Below are 16,233 nucleotides of genomic sequence, written 5' to 3'. Positions count from 1 at the left end.
ATACAGTGGTGGGAATGTGTGGTGGGCCAAAGTCCGTTTAAAAAAATATAGCTAGACTTCTGAAATTTTCACAGATTGTGTATACAAAAAATACAAAAAAATTAAATTAAGAAATATAAAGAATTTATTATATTTATTATAAAAAAAGAAAAAAAAAACCCCGACAAACAACCTTAAAAAGTAATGAAATAATATTTACTGCCTTTAAGTTCAAATAATTCCTAACTCGTGTAAAGTAATATTTTAGTCCATGATTTGTTGTCAAGGTGTGTCGGGGGACCGCCAAGTAAACTACAACCTACAACCGCTAGTCGCTGATTATCTCCATTCGGTTCGGATATAATGTTATGTGAAATCTCAAATCAAACATCTACATTAGCGGTCCCCCGACACACCTTGACAACAATTTATGGACTAAAATATTATTTTACACAAGTTAGGAATTATTTGAACTTAAAGGCAGTAAATATTATTTCATTACTTTTCAAAGGGGGTTTTTTTAAATTAATTTTATTTCATACTTTTAAAACTTGTGTTGGTTATAGTGCAGAATAATTCCTATCAACATAATCATATTCTCATGATTAGCATCTATCAATGTCCTTTTCGATGAGGCAGGTAATATGAGCCCAATGAGCCCAAACACGAAACCTCTGCTCTAAGTTGGCGAGGAGTTGAATATCCTATTGATTACCAGGTGATGCTGCAGCATCAGGTCAACTTTCCATTAATATGTGTATATGTATATTGTATACTCACAAATGTCACGAACTAGAATGAAATATAAAACCCATCACACGACTACAAGTTGCTAACGGCCTTTCATGAACCAGATAAACCCCGATTGTCCAGCACTGAGCAGGCTGATGATGATGAATTATAGCTAAGAACGCTCTTGATCATGTCAGCTTTCAAACAAAAAAAACTAGATCAAAATCGGTCCATCCGTTTGGATGTTATGATGCCACGGACAGATACACACACAGACAGACAAACAGACAGACAGACACGTCAAACTTATAACACCCCTCTTTTTAGTCGAGGGTTAAAAACAAAGTTGTGTATTCATATTGTATAGATTAAGTTATTTACATTGTAAATTTTATTTTTTTAAAAGACAAATTTTCCACTTTTTTACTAAAAAGTGGCCCCGTGCGAGTTTCTTACGCCGGTTCTTCTCGCCGGGTTAGTTCCCGAACCGGTGGTAGGCAACATGTAGTTCAACATTCTGAAAATATTTGATTCAAATTTATTCAGAAATAAAACAATTTTTATTTATTTATTTTTATTTAAAGTAAATTGAATTAAATATTTATACAACAAACGTGATTTTTTTTTTTTGATATCAATAACGGCAACAAATGCACTTGAAATATTCACAAAATACTTAGTTGTATTTGTACTTTAATAATCATAAATAAAATTTAAATAAATTAAATAATTAAGGGGGCTCCCATACAAAAACATAATTTACAGCCTATTTTTGCTCTATTGTGGTACGGAACCCTTCGCGGCGAGTCCAACTCGCACTTGGCCGATTTTTAATTATTAACTTTTTTTTTATTAAATGCATCAGACATACTACCACTACCAGGCACCAGCTGATAGTAAGGCCCTGATTAGACCTACCGAGTAGAGTGGCAAGACAGTGCTCTCGGCCGAGCACATCCATAAACATACCGAGTGCTTGTGCGAGTGCCGAGGTTAGACCTACATACTAACAGATAGGTGTCATCCGTTATCCGGCACCTGTTTTGAAGCTTAGAAACATTCCCCGATTTCTTGGGCTGGTGTATTCCCCGATGACGACGGCTCCGAGGGTGACGTTTGCCGCGAAGCCTTGTCCACTTGGTAGGTGTAATCAGGCCCTAAGCGTTCGAACTGCCATCAGTCCGTTAAGAGCAATCGGCCTCTCTCGGGCTTTGAGGGCCACAATGCAAGACATTCCTACAACTCCCATCATGATTTACGTTAAAGGCACCTCGTAATTTTCCAGACATGGGTGGTAATGGGTGTGCTGCTGAACATGCTCGGCCAGGGTCTGCTGCTGGGGTATACGTCGGTGCTGCTGCCCGCCCTCCAGGCGCCAGACTCCGATATACCGGTTGATATCAACTCCTCGTCGTGTATAGGTAAGAACTGGAGAAATATTTTTGTGAAAGAAACTATTCCAGGTCATAAAGACGACGTTAAGCTCAGAGTGGCTATAAATTTTTATGTTGAGTCATATGTTTGTATAAATAATTAATAGCAAATTTTTCTAAGAATCTATTTGATGTAAGTATTTGAACTAAAACAGATAATTTTACGTTCCAGCGTCAATCATCGGTACCGCTGGTATTCCGGGCTTCCTGGCGTCTTCTCTGCTCATGGGGCTGTGTGGTCGGCGCCTGACGCATGCTCTCGTGGTCATCCCCGGCATCACTGGCTGGCTCTGCATCTACTTCGCCACCAACGTCCCAGCCCTGATCATCGGGAGAGCATTGGGAGGCTTCGCCGCAGCAGCGACCGTCAGCCTCGGAGCCGTCGTCATCGGGGAGTACACCAGCCCAAGAAATCGGGGAATGTTTCTAAACTTCAAAACTGCTGCCGTCTGCTCCGGAAATCTGTTGGTGCATGTCTTAGGACACTTCTATCATTGGAGAATCGTGGCCTTGATCTCTCTTATACCGCTCCTAGTGTCTTTCGTGATCATCTGCACCTGGCCAGAGAGCCCAGCGTGGTTGGTATCGAGGAACAAATACAAGGAGAGCGAGAAATCTTTTTTCTGGCTAAGAGGACGAAGCGAGGAGTCCATAAACGAAATGGAGGAACTGCTCAAAGCACAGAAAGAAAGAGTGGCGTGCAATACTCTGAGACTGAATTACGTTAAAAACTTTGTGGAATTCTTTAAGAAGTTTACAAAGAAGGACTTTTTGAAACCGACCATTATTGTTATATTTGGAAGCATAGTTCTGGAGTCGTGCGGTCGGCATATCTTTCCAGCGTTCGCCTCACAGATCATAGAAGAAATTACCGGTCACAAGGATCAATCTTTTTACTACACGCTTGGAATCGATATCATCATAACGGCGAGCGCTGTTTTCTCCTCTGTTTTGGTCAAGCTGTTCAAAAGACGCACGCTGCTGTTTGGAAGTGGTTTGTCCTGTCTACTAGTTCTTTACTCTATCTGTATCTATCTCTACTTAGTCAGCATAAAAGTGATCTCGAATAGCATACCATTGATACCAATTTTGATGTTCGTCGTGTACTTTTTGCTATCGAATTTGGGCTGTACTCCTATACCACTGGCGTTTCTGGGTGAGATATTTCCTCTACCTCATAGAGGCGCAGGATCTTGTGTTGCCGGCTTCGCGTTGTCGACCTGTTTGGCTTTAGGTATGCAAGTCACGCCTTTTTTGCTAGCAAATCTTAAAGTGTACGGGACTTTCGCCCTCTTGGGGACTATTTTGGGATTCAGCCTTTTAATTTTATGGCTCGTCCTGCCGGAGACGAAGGACAAAACCCTTCAGGAGATAGAGTACTATTTGAACTATGGTGTGTACAAGAAAACTGACGATGAAGCGAATTTGAAGATGATGGTTAAGGAAGTATGAAGTGGATTTTAATAACTTCCTCCTGATTACACATACCGAGTAGCGTGGCGAGACAGTGCTCTCGGGCGAGAACTCAGCATAGTTCCTACACTGGTTTCGGTGACGGTGGCCGGATTCATTGAAGGCAGGCCAGCTACGCAGGACTAATTATTTTATAGTGCCCAAATATGTGCGCAGTACACAAGAGCACTCTCTATTCCTTTACTTGCATAACCCAGTAGGACGGAAGACCGACACGACTGGCGAGAGATCAGGCGCAGGACCGACTTTTTACATGCCCATCCGACGCATGGATCATCTTATTTATCAGACAATCAAGTGATCAGCCTGCATTTTCCTAACCAAACTCGAAAATAACATGTTTCCAACGCGGGAATCGAACCCACGACCTCCGAGTCAAGAGCCGCGCTCTATACCACTAGACCACGGAGGCGTTAACTCAGTATATTTTGTATGGATGTGCTCGGCCGAGGGCACTAGGTCTCGCCACTCTCGGCAGATATAATCAAGGCACAAGGAGGATTGTATGTTTAAAATCGAATACTTCTTTAACCTTTATGTTTAACATAAAAACTGTAAATAATTGTGTTAAGTTTAGTTGCCTATATAATGCTTTAAACTTGTTGTTTATAACTATAAGTAGTTAATTTAATTGTGATAATAGTAATAAAATATATTATTTAACCTATTTTATGTACCTGCTGCTAAACAAAATATCTGTTGACTTTAAAAGGCTATAAGTAGCACTGAATTTTCTTTTGGGCTTAGAAAAAGACTTCAACGCGCGCGAATGTTATTTCAAGGACTGAACAGATTTGGCTAATTTTGGTTTAATATAGTTTATGCGTTACTAATCACAGAAAAAGAATAATTATATGAAAAAATAAATATTAGCAAAGTGTTGAGCCAGCTAATATTATATCTGCTTCGTTTGGCGTGTTTTTTGCATCTAAATAATCTTATTTTCAAGGAACATTTTACAATAATAATTATTCTTATACTAGAGTAGTTACGAGTTAGAAGTTATCTAGTGGCTACACTATTAATTCAGAAATAAATTATTTTTTGGTAGAAAGCTCTTTATGGGGTTGCCATTATAATATTTCCATAGTATAAGTAAGTGTTCATAAGTGATAGTGTTCATAGGTGATAGTTTTAAATAGATAACTAACACAAGGCAAGTATTTCCAATGCTTAATGAGGCTGTCTCTGATTCTACAATCTACAATTTTATACCGTTGCGATAAGTGAACACATAAACACACGTGGGAGAGCCATGCTTCGGCCCGAATGGGCCGGCTCGACCGGATAAATACCACGTTCTCACAGAAAACCGGCGTGAAATAGCGCTTGCGCTGTGTTTCGCCGAGTGAGTGAGTTAACCGGAGGCCCAATCCCCTAACCCCTACCCTATTCCCTTCCCTACCCTCCCCTATTACCCTATTCCCTCTTAAAAGGCCGGCAACGCACTTGCAGCTCTTCTGATGCTGCGAGTGTCCATGGGCGACGGAAGTTGCTTTCCATCAGGTGGCCCGTTAGCTCGTTTGCCCCCTTATTTCATTAAAAAAAAAAAAAAAATAGAGTCCAGTACTGAACAGTAAATATATTGAATACATTTGAGCGCATAAAAATGACTTATAGCTTGTCAAAAAAGAGTAGACGGCGTACACAATTTTGAAATCACATAAAAATATAAAAGCCTTATTAAATGGAGATAAAAATGTGCAAGGTATATAGTATATGGTAGATATTTAAAGTGTATAAGCGGTCTCTGTGGAAATACAAAGAGAAAAAATCACATTTTGAGCGTGATTACGTTCAGACAATTTTGTACTGCGTCTACTCTTTCTTGACAGGCTGTAAGTTATTGATAGGAGAGCAACGTAAATTTATCAATACTCTTACGGCCGTTCCCAATATTTGATCTATCTCTGGTTTTGCCCTACTAGAGATAGGAATAACTCATAATTGACATAAAATATATGTATCTAATGTCTAATGTGAGTTATTCCTATCTCTAGTAAGGCAAAACCAGAGATAGATCAAAAATTGGGAACGGCCGTTACCGATCCGACTTTGATTAGGTACTTATTGAAATTACGGAAGTTCGACAAAATGGAAACCTAGGTGTTCATTACATGAAACCACTTTTTAAAATCTTTTACGCCTGTTTCCACCAACCGCTTCCTAACACTAAAATATATCCCCTAGCGCTCTCTTATCTCTAAAAACAAACTTGTTTTCGAAAAAAATTGTTTTACAAAAGTTTTTACGCACAAACACACACACATACACACATAAAAATTATTAAAATCTTGTACCCTTAATGGTCGCTAGGGGACCACTTAGAGTTAAGAGATTGTTGAAAACAGGCATTGCATTTTCAGTAGTATATACTTTTCGTATGTTTTGACTCCGATCGTGATAAAGTTAAGGTGACGCCGCGTTAAAGTAAAAAACCGTGTTGGATATGTTTTAGATTACTTGTTTTCAATGAGAGGCCGCGCCGGAAACAAGAAATGGAAAGGGCGTAAGCGACAAAATGGTTTTTGTCGCGTAATTTAAAAACCATAAATATATTTCATATAAGCTATGGAAAAATCTGACTCCACGAGACAGGTCTGACCTAGTGTGGAGTCCTCTAGTAATAAGTTATTGTTTGTAATATTTAATGCAATAAAGAATTTATTTATTTATTAAAATAAAGTGTATGCTTGAACCAATCTATGTACAAATTTTGGAAGCTTAAATCACTCTCCTCTGTTGGCAAAATTAGAATCCCTTTTTTTACAGAGGTATTTTTGATTAATTATTCTGTGTTATAAAAGTTGACGAATCGTGTTAAGCTATGGGTAATTCAAAGACAAAGACATGATTAATACTGACAATGAACTTTAATTTCTTAGCTTTTTTTTTATGAAATTAAGGGTCAAACGAGCAAACGGGTCAACTGATGGAAAGCAACTTTCGTTGCCCATGGACACTCGCAGCATCAGAAGAGCTGCAGGTGCATTGCCGGCCTTTTAAGAGGTAATAGGGGAGGGTAGGGATGGGAAGGGAAGGGAATAGGGGAGGGTAGGGAAGGGAATAGGGTAGGGGATTGGGCCTCCGGTAAACTCACTGACTCGGCGAAACACAGCGCAAGCGCTGTTTCACGCCGGTTTTCTGTGAGAACGTGGTATTTCTCCGGTCGAGCCGGCCCATTCGTGCCAAAGCATGGCTCTCCCACGTAAAGCCCAGCTTTAGTCATTGCTGAGAAAAATTGATATCGCTACAGCCAAATTATCAAGGCGTCGCCTTAAAATGATATCGCAATTAGGTTTAATATTTTTTTAATATACCTACGCCGTTAAAAGACAAAAAAACTTGATTGAGTACTAGAGTTAAGTTGTTTTAGGTTGTTGACTTGTGCTGACTTAAGGCATAATTAATTTTAATTCTTGCTTAGGGACAGGTTAGGGCTTGGTGTTACCAATTATTTTTTACTCCACGGTTATTGCGTAATTACAATACAACTGGCTGAATGACTAAATAAAATGTAATTTGCTTTTATGCATGATCAGAATCTTTCGTCAAGTTTAATATTTTTATTAAACTTGACGACCTCGGTAGCCCTAGCTGTAATAAGTTTTTCCTTTTTTTGAAGGTTTTATAATATATAGTGAGTGTGACAAAGTGCGCCGTATAATATTATGTATAGCTATTTTCCCATACTGCTGATTAGAGATTTCCAATCAGCAGTATGGAATTATAGCTATATGGCGCACTTTAGCATTTTTTTTTACTTTTCAACTTTCCTGTTAATAATTATTTTATAAATTTAATTATAATCAGAGGTTGTAAACTGTAAGTATACGTTAGTTTGTCATTTTATTAGAATACCATTTTGAAATTTTATTACACCTTACGGACGTATTGAGTTATGAGTGCACTGTGCAGTAATGTTCTAATAGATGATTTAACAAGACTGCATTCCAAATTTTACAACAAAAAATATTGTGGGTCAGGTTCATGGGCGTATATAAGGGGGGGGGGGGTCCTGGGGGTCCGGACGCCCCCCATTACTATCCCTCTTACCTGTCCAATCGACAATTTTTTTTAACGGGCAAAAGGCCCACCAGGCACCACACATTCCCACCACTGCAACTCCTGTCTCGCCAGGATCAACACTGGCAGTATTTAGGCTGCTGCAGAACCCTTCATGGGCGAGTCCAACTCGCACTTGGCCGCTTTTTACGTTAGGGACCCCCCCCCCCCCCCCCCCCCCCCTTATCAAAGCTATATATACCCGTGGTCAGGTTAGTAGTACAATAATGCTTAACAGCGATCATATAAAGACGGAAACTTCGTAGCACCTAATTAGTTTATCGCGTAGGTACCGTACATTTTTCTAAGTGTCCTACGTCCTACATCCTTTCACTGGAACTCAAAGTATTGTTTCACAAAAGTCGGTTCAGTGGTTTGGGCGTTAAGAGGTAACAGACAGACACGTTTGTATATACATTATACATATAACTTTAGTACGGATAGCAGTGGCTGGGAAATTGTGAGTGATCGCTGGCAACACAGCTGTAACAAAAAAGGGCTTGTTTATGCTTTTAGCCCTTCGATCGAACATTGCAATACTTGGCTGTTTAACGCTCAGAAATGGTGTCACCTTTGCTAAAGCAGGTATATCACGACGATATAATAATATTATATTTTCAAGCGTACTATTAAGTGCAGTGTTTTTGAATCCCATTTTGAATTCCATGTGTTTTTGAAAAAAAGTTTTCAGTATTTACGCTATCTTTGGTAATATTTTGTGCTATTATATCTACTATTTACAGTGACTTTTAATAGTGTACCAACAATAATAAACATAAATTGTGGTCACAAACAAAATAGATAAAATGGAATCATAAATTCTGTAAATCTTTCTCTAGAAACCAAACGAGAAAATTATACGAGTAATTTTGGCCATATTTAAATCATTAAGAGGATTCCACACCGCCATTTTTTCCATACAAACGTTGTCCCCTGTTTCCTCCCTGGATAATGCTAGTAGAGTTATAATTTTTTTCCTGAATATCTACGGCCACTAATACAATGTCCCTATGTTTTCTTTTTTTTTCATAATTTAATTATTAAATAAGATATGAACGTTCAAAAACCCAAAAAAATGGCCAGATTTTCCACTGTGTTCAAACGTCCAGAAAACAAATTTGGATAGATTATACAAAAAAAGCAAAACATAGGAACACAGCTCAAGCCTTTTTTTAATCTTTAATGAAATAGTACTTAAATCGGTTAAGTTTTGGAGAAGGAATCAGGGGACAACAAATCGTTGATTTTCTGGATTTTCTGCAGTTGTCTCTATCGCGTTCTGCGGTATAGGCTTGAGGTAAGGGAGACAGCTATAGATATTACACGTACTTTTTTTTCATTTTTCTAGCCGCTGTTGTATCCTCTTAAAGGCGCTTAGGTTTATCGATAATGTGATACTTTTATTAGCTATTTTACGGATTAATATTAAGGCCATCCCCCGAGCAAACAACCTTGACTATACATTTGACGCGTTGCCGAGATTGCACAAAAATCCTATTTTATTACAGTTTATCTTAGTTGAAAATTGATCTAAAAAAAATTCAAACGGGGAATATGTAGTTAATGAAATTGTCTATCTATTGTCGTGTGCTTCAAATATCGTAATTTGTAAATACTAGGGAGATGCTGAAAGTATGCTTCAATTTTAATGAATTAATATAACTTTGAAAGCTTAATATATAATGAGTATAATAAATAAAAATATAAAATTTAAAACGGGGAAAGGAATGTTGATATACTGAGGATTATTGCTGTATTTTTATTATAACTTTGTAGCTTTCAAATTATGAGTTTATAAGGCTCTAAATACGGTAAATTACGGGATCTCCGTAGGTGAAGGGCCTTAAGGCGCTGTGTGCAGCGCTGACTCCCTCGTCTGGGTAAACCAAGCACCTGAAATAGATATCAAGAAAACGATTGTTTAGAGTAGGTGTTTCCATTTTTTTAACATACTAATTCAATAATTTAGAATGCAGTATGTAGGTATGACATTATATTTGTCGGTAGATCAGTGTGCACTAATCATACATCGTCACTTGTTATGCGCGTTTCGAAAAAGGTTCGGACTTCGGACGCGGAAATTCCATGTTCAGCTGTTTTAAATATTTTTTGGAGTCATCAAAAAACAAACACCTAAAAAGTTTTTCTAAGAACCTCTGTCCAAAGAGAAGTACAAATAGAAACCTGATGAGTATGTACCGTCACTTGTAATATGTTATGTAATGTGTTTAGTTCACTGTGATAGTAGCAGCGCTGTAAGAGTTACTTTTTTATTTATTTCATGACCAAAGTTCTCATAGAAACATAAAAGTCAAAAACAACTCTTTCGGTGCAGCAACTTTTACAGTACGGTACCTAAAGTTCTAATCTCTACAATAATAATAATGGACACATACACATCCTAAAGTATTGTCACGTTTTGTTACACCACCACCACCCTGTATATTTAGCCTACTTACAACCATGATAAATATCACGAGAAATTATAACAAAGTATAATTCAATTAAAAATATATATTTTTTAAGTTTTATTTCAGTTATTATTACAAAAGATTATGCGTCTACATTAATACTTCTTATTCTTTTCTCAGATTTATTTTACAATAATATTTATTAATATTCACATACTTAACTTTAAAACCACATTTTTTTTAATAATTTTAGTTTTTATTGCTTGTTAAGGTTTTGAAGGTAGGCCTGCCTGTTAAGACCTCAACGGGTAGGCCTGCATCCAGTAGATCAGCAATTTTGGACTCATTTTGACCCCTTAAGGTGACGCCGCGTTAAAGTAAAAAACCGTGTTGGATATGTTTTAGATTGCTTATTTTCCATGAGAGGCCGGCCCAGCTTCTCATAGAAAACAAGCAATGGAACAGCAAAAAATGGAAAGTGCGTAAGCGACAAAATGGTTTTTGTCGCGTAATTTGAAAACCATAAATATACATTTCATATTATAAGCTACGGGCAAATTAATATATGCTTGAACCAATTTGTGCACAAATTTTGGAAGCTTAAATCACTCTCCTCTGTTGGCAAAATAGGAATCCCTTTTTTTACAGAGGTCTTTTTGATTGATTGTTCTGTGTTATAAAAGTTGGACAATCGTGTTATGCTATGGTAATTCAAAGACAAAGACATGATGAATACTGACAATGAACTTTAATTTCTTAGCTTTAGTCATTGCTGAGAAAAATCGATATCGCTACAGCCAAATTATCAAGGCGTCGCCTTAATTTTCAGACATGGGTAGCTTCGGGGGTGCTGCTCAGCATGTTCGCCCAGGGTATCATCCTGGGTTTCACCTCGGTGCTACTGCACGCTCTTCAGGCGCCAGGGTCAGACATAAAGATTGACGTCAACGCGGCGTCAACCATCGGTACGTCCCCAATTATATTTCACCTTCTCCGATGTTCCTAAGTGTCGCAGTTTATAATCTAATTACATTATGCAGCATTAATAATAATATAATTAATCATTGTTAGCTAGTAGAGCTTTCAAAGTCTTATTATTTCACGATACGAAACGATTTTTTTTATAGCTTGTTGCACGGAATCTTGTTTTAACACACTTTTATAAGCTTGGGCTGTATGTATGTAACGGAATCTTTGAGTACGATTTTTATGGTTCCGTACCCAAAGGGTAAAAACGGGACCCTATTACTAAGTTTCTTCGTTGTTTGTCCGTCTGTCTGTCTCCAGGCTGTATGTAGCTATAGCGGTTCTTGAGACTTGAGACTTCCGAAATTTTCACAGATTGCCGCTATAGAACATATAGTGCCCATAGAACAAACTTGATTTTTTCGGCCTTTTTCGCTCTATATCGATAATTTTAATTCAAAATAAAAATTTAAGGGGGGCTCCCATACAAAAAACACAATTTTCAGCTCATTTTTGCTCTGTATCGGTACGGATCCCTTCGTGCGCGAAAAATCCATTAATTCTTATAAAAGACGGAAATAATTAATAAAGCTTGTTTTTCAGTTTTTTTAACTATTATTGTAATTGGAATAGTGCAGATGACTAATTAATGATAATAATAATGATGATGTTGAGTAGAGTAGTCCCAAATTAATAATGCGCATGTCATGGAAATCTTCGCTAAATTTATTGTCGCAATCACGAAAACACCCAAATACGTGGGAGAGCCATGCTTCGGCACGAATGGGCCGGCTCGACCGGAGAAATACCACGTTCTCACATAAAACCGGCGTGAAACAGCACTAGCGCTGTGTTTCGCCGAGTGAGTGAGTTTACCGGAGGCCCAAAGGGAATAGGGTAGGGCCCTATTCCCTTCCCTACCCTTCCCTATTCCCTTCCTATCCCTACCCTCGGCACGAATGGGCCGGCTCGACCGGAGAAATACCACGTTCTCACAGAAAACCGGCGTGAAACAGCACTAGCGCTGTGTTTCGCCGAGTGAGTGAGTTTACCGGAGGCCCAAAGGGAATAGGGTAGGGCCCTATTCCCTTCCCTACCCTTCCCTATTCCCTTCCTATCCCTACCCTCCCCTATTACCCTATTCCCTCTTAAAAGGCCGGCAACGCACCTGCAGCTCTTCTGATGCTGCAAGTGTCCATGGGCGACGGGAGTTGCTTTCCATCAGGTGACCCGTTTGCTCGTTTGCCCCCTTATTTCATTAAAAAAAAATCTATGAAACGTAGAAGCCCGAAACAATTGCACTTGCATTTCGCACCTTGTTCAAAGGAAATAGAAGTAAATATAATATAGCCGGTGGCTGTCCGCTGTCGCCGGTCCGTCAATAATGCCGGCTCTTGATATAGGCGAACGCGTTGGCCAACGCGTCTGCAGACGCGTTGGCCCAATGTGTAGAACGGGCGTTTGCGCGTTGGCCGTAGGTATTTAGACGTTGGCCGACGCGTCTGCGAGCTTGCCGCGCGGGTCGGAAATGTCGGCGAAAGATCAAAGACATTTGTCGCAAGCTTTGCGCTCCATCCACACATAGGCCGCGCGATCAGTTCGCCCGGAGTTATAGTTATGATAATTATAATAATATGTAATAATTTTTATATGTAATAATTTAATAAATAATAAGTAGGTAATAAAACAATTACTTATATTATTTTAATATTATAAAATATTATGTAAAAGTGAGTTTATTTCTTTGTTTGTTATGTTTTCTCGCCTTTTATTTATTTATTTCGAGAAATTCTTTAAAAACTTTTTCTTGTCCACATTTACAAAGTAATTATAAGCTGTGAATAAATAAACAGCTGCAGCTGTTAGCGACTAAACATCCATTTTGAATCCGTCCGCACATTGGCGCGATCCAAAGCATACTGAACGACCTTCCTATGTGTGGATTACTCACAAACGCCGTTGCAAGCGCACTGCCAACGCGTCTGCAGACGCGTTGGCCAACGCGTTCGCCTATGTCGAGAGCCGCCATTAGTGCTATAACTCACCGGGAAGTCATCGCGGCGTTACCATAGTAACGTCCAAGCAACGACAGGCGCCTCTACATCGCCGCAAAGCGCTGTTTTTCTTAAAGTTAAGCTTAAAACAGCGCTTGCAGCGACGTCTTCCGACGCTCGGGAAATACGACCGTTGCCGAAAAATTACGAAAAATTCTATACGCATTATCACTTTGGGGGCACTGTATAAATTGCAAAAAAACAGTAATTAATTTGAGTATTATCAATTTCAGCGTCAGTCTCGGGGATGGGTGCTGCCACAGCGTTCCTCGTCTCGTCTATCTTCATGGAGATATTTGGACGAAGATTGGCGTACAGATTAGCGATACTCCCGGGCATTATCGGTTGGATATTTATATACAACGCCAACAGCATCTCTCTGCTTATCGCTGGCAGAGTCTTCGGCGGCTTCACTGGCGGTTCCTCGGTAGCATTAGGGGCTGTGGTGATAGCAGAATACACCAGCCCCAAGAATCGCGGTATGTTCTTGAATCTCAAAACGGCAGCGGTCTGCTTGGGAAACCTGGTGGTCCACATGCTCGGGCACTTCTACCATTGGAGGACGGTGGCCCTGATCGCGCTAGTGCCGTGTGTCGTTTCCCTGCTGATAGTTCTGACTTGGCCCGAGAGTCCGTCCTGGTTGGCCACCAAACACAAGTATGAGGAGAGTGAGAAATCGTTCTACTGGCTGCGAGGAAGAAATGCCAAATCCGCGAGTGAAATCAGGGATCTACTAAGTGCTCAAAAAGATAGAATTGATAATAGTATAAACTTAAGCTATAGTACCAAATTGAAGGAATTTCTCAAGAAGTTTACTAGAAAGGATTTCGTTAAGCCATTCATTATTATCGTGTCCGGTAGTTTGCTTCTAGAGTCCTGTGGACGGCATGTCTTCCCAGCGTTCGCTTTGCAGATCGCCGAGGAAGTGACCGGTAGTAAAGGACAGTCGTTCTACTACATTCTAGGCATAGACATCATAATAACGATTAGTGCAACCTTCTCTTCATATCTAGTCAAAATATTTAAAAGGCGCACGCTATTGTTTTCAACTGGATTCGCCGCTTTATTAGTTCTTTATATTGTATGCGGTTATCTATATTTAGCGAGTATAAACGTAATTTCAAGCACTAGCACGTTGGTGCCTATTTTGTTATTTGTGCTTTACTTTATTCTTTCGAATTTAGGTTGCACGCCGATACCGCTGGCTTTGCTCGGTGAAATATTTCCTTTAGCGCATAGAGGGGCAGGCTCCTGCATCGCTGGCTTATTGCTAGCTCTGTGTTTGACCATAAGTATGAAAGTGACGCCGTATCTGCTAGTAAATATAAAAGTTTATGGAACATTTGCTCTCCTGGGTTCCGTGATGGGCCTCAGTCTGTTCGTGCTATGGTTAATACTGCCTGAGACGAAGGATAAAACGCTGCAAGAGATAGAATACTATATGAACCACGGCGAATACAAGCAAAAAATTGATGATGACTCTAAAACGAAAATGATACCAGCATAAGGCTGCGTTTCCATCAGATATGTGTTGCGAGGAATGTGTTTTTGAGAACCAATAGAATCGCTTCATTGACGTGAGCTTGCCATGACGTCGCTCAGTGCGGCGATGCTATTGGATCTTAAAAACACATTCCTCGCAACACATATTATCTGGTGGAAACGAAGCCTTAAATTTGCGATTATATTTAAACTACAATTCGGGCAAGAATCAAGATCATTTATTCACAGATATGTAGTCAAAAAGGTAACATGGTTATAATAGTTCTAAATTCTAACATATCTATTATCCTACCATAACAATGGTGTTTTTTTTTTATTAAATAAGGGGGCAAACGAGCAAACGGGTCACCTGATGGTAAGCAGCTAGCATCGCCCATGGTGTTTGAATGTCATTGTTTCGAAATATTCTAATGAGTGCATTTTGATAGGTTTTTGGGAGTTTTGTTGTTGCTTACTCAATAGAGAAAACGACATAGAGAAAAGTAGATACCGGAAAAAAAAATTCATAACATTAGCCTTTGGCAATTAAAGACATGAGTGGAAAAACCAGATAACTAACATTTTATAACATAAGGACTGTTACTCATTTTTTCCCTTATATTTGAATAAACCTTGTAACTTGCCTACTTCATCATCTCGCTAATATATCTGACTACACATTAAAGCCACAGTTTTTGATTTCAAATAATGTTTCCGCCCCTAAAGCCCCCATTTATGCAAAAAAACGGTAGTTTTTTTTCTGTTACTTACCTGCTTTTTCCACTGAAGTCTTCATTATTGTGAAACAGGCCCATAGTGTTATAATAAGTTGAATCTAGTCATTATGGCACCATCTAAAATATAAATACGAGTATAATATTAATATAGCTCATGCGAATTAAGTTGTGAAAACTAAAGATATAAATTTTATAGTTGTACGACCAACTATAAAATTTATATAGTTTTCACAACATAATTTGTATGTGTTATAATATAACACATGCAAATTTTGTTGTGAAAACTATATCTTTATAACTTGTATACAACTATATTATAGTTGTACACAAGTTCAAAAATACATGACAGTATTTTCCCTTTTTAGCCGACTTCTTATTTGAAATAATCGTCCGTCTATCCTACTTCATACACATACGTGGGAGAGCCATGCTTCGGCACGAATGGGTCGGCTCGACCGGAGAAATACCACGTTCTCACAGAAAACCGGCGTGAAACAGCGCTTGCGCTGTGTTTCGCCGAGTGAGTGAGTTTACCGGAGGCCCAATCCCCTACCCTATTCCCTTCCCTTCCCATCCCTACCCTCCCCTATTACCATATTCCCTCTTAAAAGGCCGGCAACGCACCTGCAGCTCTTCTGAAGCTGCGAGTGTCTATGGGCGACGGAAGTTGCTTTCCATCAGGTGACCCGTTTGCTCGTTTGCCCCCTTATTTCATAAAAAAAAAAACTTCCTACTAATATTATAATGGCGAAAGTTTGTTTGGATGTATGGATGTGTGGATGTATGGATGTTTGTTACACTTTCACGCAAAAACTACTGAACGGATTTTAATGAAACTTTACAATAATATAGCTTATACATCAGAATAACACATATGTTACAATTTTAACCTACTTTCAAA

General features: G+C 39.0%; 2 protein-coding genes across 2 annotated transcripts; both read left to right on the top strand.

Moving 5' to 3' along the window:
* Window positions 1-1,993: 1,993 nt before the first annotated feature.
* On the top strand, window positions 1,994-3,596 carry LOC121736745 (facilitated trehalose transporter Tret1-like). The gene is made up of 2 exons (XM_042128130.1): window positions 1,994-2,132; window positions 2,317-3,596. Exons 1-2 carry the CDS (start codon window positions 2,009-2,011, stop codon window positions 3,594-3,596), a joined length of 1,404 nt encoding a protein of 467 aa, XP_041984064.1. The 5' UTR covers window positions 1,994-2,008.
* Window positions 3,597-8,243: 4,647 nt separating this feature from the next.
* On the top strand, window positions 8,244-14,620 carry LOC121736744 (facilitated trehalose transporter Tret1-like). The gene is made up of 3 exons (XM_042128129.1): window positions 8,244-8,267; window positions 10,923-11,058; window positions 13,347-14,620. Exons 1-3 carry the CDS (start codon window positions 8,244-8,246, stop codon window positions 14,618-14,620), a joined length of 1,434 nt encoding a protein of 477 aa, XP_041984063.1.
* The last annotated feature ends 1,613 nt before the right edge of the window (window positions 14,621-16,233 follow it).

Source organism: Aricia agestis, chromosome 19 (genome assembly GCF_905147365.1).
Source record: "Aricia agestis chromosome 19, ilAriAges1.1, whole genome shotgun sequence".
NCBI lineage: Eukaryota > Metazoa > Arthropoda > Insecta > Lepidoptera > Lycaenidae > Aricia > Aricia agestis.
Note: the sequence above shows the minus strand (reverse complement) of the source record. Positions and strands in the feature narration are given on the sequence as shown.

Excerpts from the sequence above, each read along its gene's own strand:
- LOC121736745 (XM_042128130.1), top strand. The coding sequence starts at position 2,009 with ATGGGTGTGCTGCTGAACATGCTCGGCCAGGGTCTGCTGCTGGGGTAT. Across the intron at positions 2,133-2,316 it reads CAACTCCTCGTCGTGTATAG|CGTCAATCATCGGTACCGCT; the intron begins GTAAGAACTGGA and ends TTTACGTTCCAG.
- LOC121736744 (XM_042128129.1), top strand. The coding sequence starts at position 8,244 with ATGGTGTCACCTTTGCTAAAGCAG. Across the intron at positions 8,268-10,922 it reads TGTCACCTTTGCTAAAGCAG|ACATGGGTAGCTTCGGGGGT; the intron begins GTATATCACGAC and ends CTTAATTTTCAG. Across the intron at positions 11,059-13,346 it reads CAACGCGGCGTCAACCATCG|CGTCAGTCTCGGGGATGGGT; the intron begins GTACGTCCCCAA and ends TATCAATTTCAG.